At 34.5% G+C, this 2539-nt stretch overlaps 1 protein-coding gene across 1 annotated transcript in view; it reads right to left on the bottom strand.

The window, feature by feature from the left end:
* Nucleotides 1-329: 329 nt before the first annotated feature.
* The window catches only part of LOC107089801 (cohesin subunit SA-2-like), a 45203-nt gene continuing 42993 nt past the window's right edge, over nucleotides 330-2539 (bottom strand). Inside the window, exon 34 of the mRNA XM_015382777.1 lies at nucleotides 330-2143. Within this exon, the coding sequence (XP_015238263.1) occupies nucleotides 2120-2143 (24 nt within the window). The 3' untranslated portion in view covers nucleotides 330-2119. The remainder of the gene's footprint in view (nucleotides 2144-2539) is intronic.

Here is a 2539-nt window from a genome sequence, read left to right as displayed (position 1 = left end):
GATCTGGATCTATAAAGTGACCTGAGATGACATGATGTGAATTGGAGCTATAGAAATGAACTGAATAGAATTGTAGATTTTTAATTAGATGTTTCCTTTTTGTTAGTAAAAACTAGTTAAAGGTTTGGAGCCTTTATTATGAATACAACTATACTTCTGACTTTTATTGACTTAAAATAATCCAGATATTCTAAATTAGAAGGGGGATATATTTTTAATCATCTGGGAGTTTGTTAGGAATCCCGCTGAAAGCAGCCAAAGTTCCAACCAGTGGAACCAGCAGCAGACTGGGAAAAACAAACAAAAAAAGGAAAAATGTACCACAGAAGAAATGTGTTGATTTTTATTTCAAAAGTTACTGTCTCCAGACAAGTACAAATCAGAAAACAGAGTGACTGAAAAGATGAGGGAGATAATGGACAATAACTCAAGAGTGCAGGAGAATAAAACAGAAATGTCCAAAAGCAAGGAGAGAAATGACGTTTTATATATATACACATGATCTAATAAGGATTTATACCGATGTAGTGGTAAGTAACAAACAATAAACAGTACTTTTTTTTTTTTTTCCTTAAAAGAATTTTTGTTTACTTACATAAAATAATTAGGCAAAAAACACATATAGGCTGTTTATCTACTTTATCACATTACATCCGACCACCTCATATTTCATGTTCTAAGAGCCAATTATCCACCTCGGACATGGAAGATTACTGTGAGAGAGGGCGACCTCCACGAGCATGTTGTTAAGGCTTAAGCATGGAATGACTACAAAATAAAAGACCTCAGTAGACAAAACATTTCAGGAAACTTGTGACACGTCAAAAGCCGAGCTTTTCGTCTAGCTGCCACGGCGCTGCTGAATAACGTGGGACTTCAGTACTGTCTGAGTGACTAACCTTACAGGCTTTCAAACATTTGGAAATCTAAAAGCTTTTTTTTTTTATTCTTTTTTATGTTGTTTTATTAGTGACAGCAGTTTTCAATGCCGAGAAAAAATTCTTAAAGCTGAATTTCACAAGTTCTTTTTCATTAGTTATATCCAAACTAATTTACACGTAGGAAAAAAGGTAGAAATTCAAAGACGGTATCAAGACAAAGAAGAAAGAAAAAAATAAGAATAGGAACTTAAAAATACAAATTTAAAAATCTTCCTTGATGCATGGCTGCACATGCTTTCATTTTTTTTTTTAAGTTTTACTTATACATTTCTCAAACTTTCTGACTTAAGATTGAAAAAAAGAAGAAAAAAAAAAAAGAAAAGCACATATATAAAAATCAGCACCGATTCATATATAACTTTTATTTAAATCGCAGATATTTTTAACATTATGCTGTGGGAATTTTGGGGAGGAAAGGGGAGTTTTGTTGAATAAACCTTAAATGCTGGAGAAGATGCGTCGTTTCCAAACCTCTGATTGTTCAATAGGGAGTAACATGAGCCGGACTTCACAGCATAACGGGATCTAGAGCCATTCTAGGCGACGTTTTAACCACCAGTGGTTATCAGGACCTCCACTCAGAGCCAACAGGGAGAAAAAAACCCAAAGCCAATAGAGGAGAACAAACTTATTAACAAAAACAGGGGAGGAAAAAAAAAAAAGCACAAAAAGAAAGACCTCCATCCACTTGGCTAACACAGTACAAGCAAGCTACTACAGTCTGTTTATAAATTACTACTTCACACCTGGTAACTTACTACAATTGTAAAAAGGGTTAGACATAAAAAAAAAAGGTTTCTTAAGTTAAAACACACCAATTCATCCCCATGTTTTTTTAAAAAAGAAGGAAGAAGAAGAAAAGCTATAGATTTTTCTTCCGATGCGTCTAATAGGTTTTGGAAGTGGCCTGTTTATGCTAGCTTGGAACAGGAAGAGCTCACCCAACATTAGAAAAGTAAAGTTTTTCTGAAACAAAGTCCTCTCTGAGCAAGCAACACTGAGTGTGGGTTGTCATTGGTCCACGTGGAGTACAAGCCAGAATGTGTGTTTGTTTTTTTTTTCTTGTTTTATTTTTATTTTCTTACAGAAAACATTTCTGTTTTTGCATCTAATAATTCTCTTTAAATACAAAGCGCCTCTTCTGCAATCCCAGCGTCGGAAATCCTCTGGAGTTTAGCTTAAAACATGGACACTCCGAGGACCTAGGAGAAACAAACACACAGTTACTCTCTTTCCACTTTAACTATAAAACTATTTATCAAACTATAAAGTGGAAATACTTTGTTTGAACTTGTATGACAGAAAGGCATTGAGGAATATTTTTCAGGTGGAATCACTATTTTAAATGTCACCATGTCTGATTTATTGGTGATTAAACAAAGAAATTTTTAGCCTTGCCAAGTTTTTTTTTTCCAAAATAAACATGAAAGCCCATTAGAAACTCTGGATGAACCTCAGACTTTATAGAGTTGAAGCATGTTTGTTCCACAAAGGTTTTAGTGAGCAGGGTGCGAGGAGGAAATGGGATTAGGGCTCAATGCCAAATGTAACTCATAAAAGGGAATCTGATCAAACAAATATACTGGCCGTTTCTCAAT

This window comes from Cyprinodon variegatus, unplaced genomic scaffold (genome assembly GCF_000732505.1).
Source record: "Cyprinodon variegatus isolate N-32 unplaced genomic scaffold, C_variegatus-1.0 Scaffold13, whole genome shotgun sequence".
Classification (NCBI taxonomy): Eukaryota; Metazoa; Chordata; class Actinopteri; order Cyprinodontiformes; family Cyprinodontidae; genus Cyprinodon; species Cyprinodon variegatus.
This window is presented reverse-complemented; position numbering and strand designations above follow the sequence as displayed.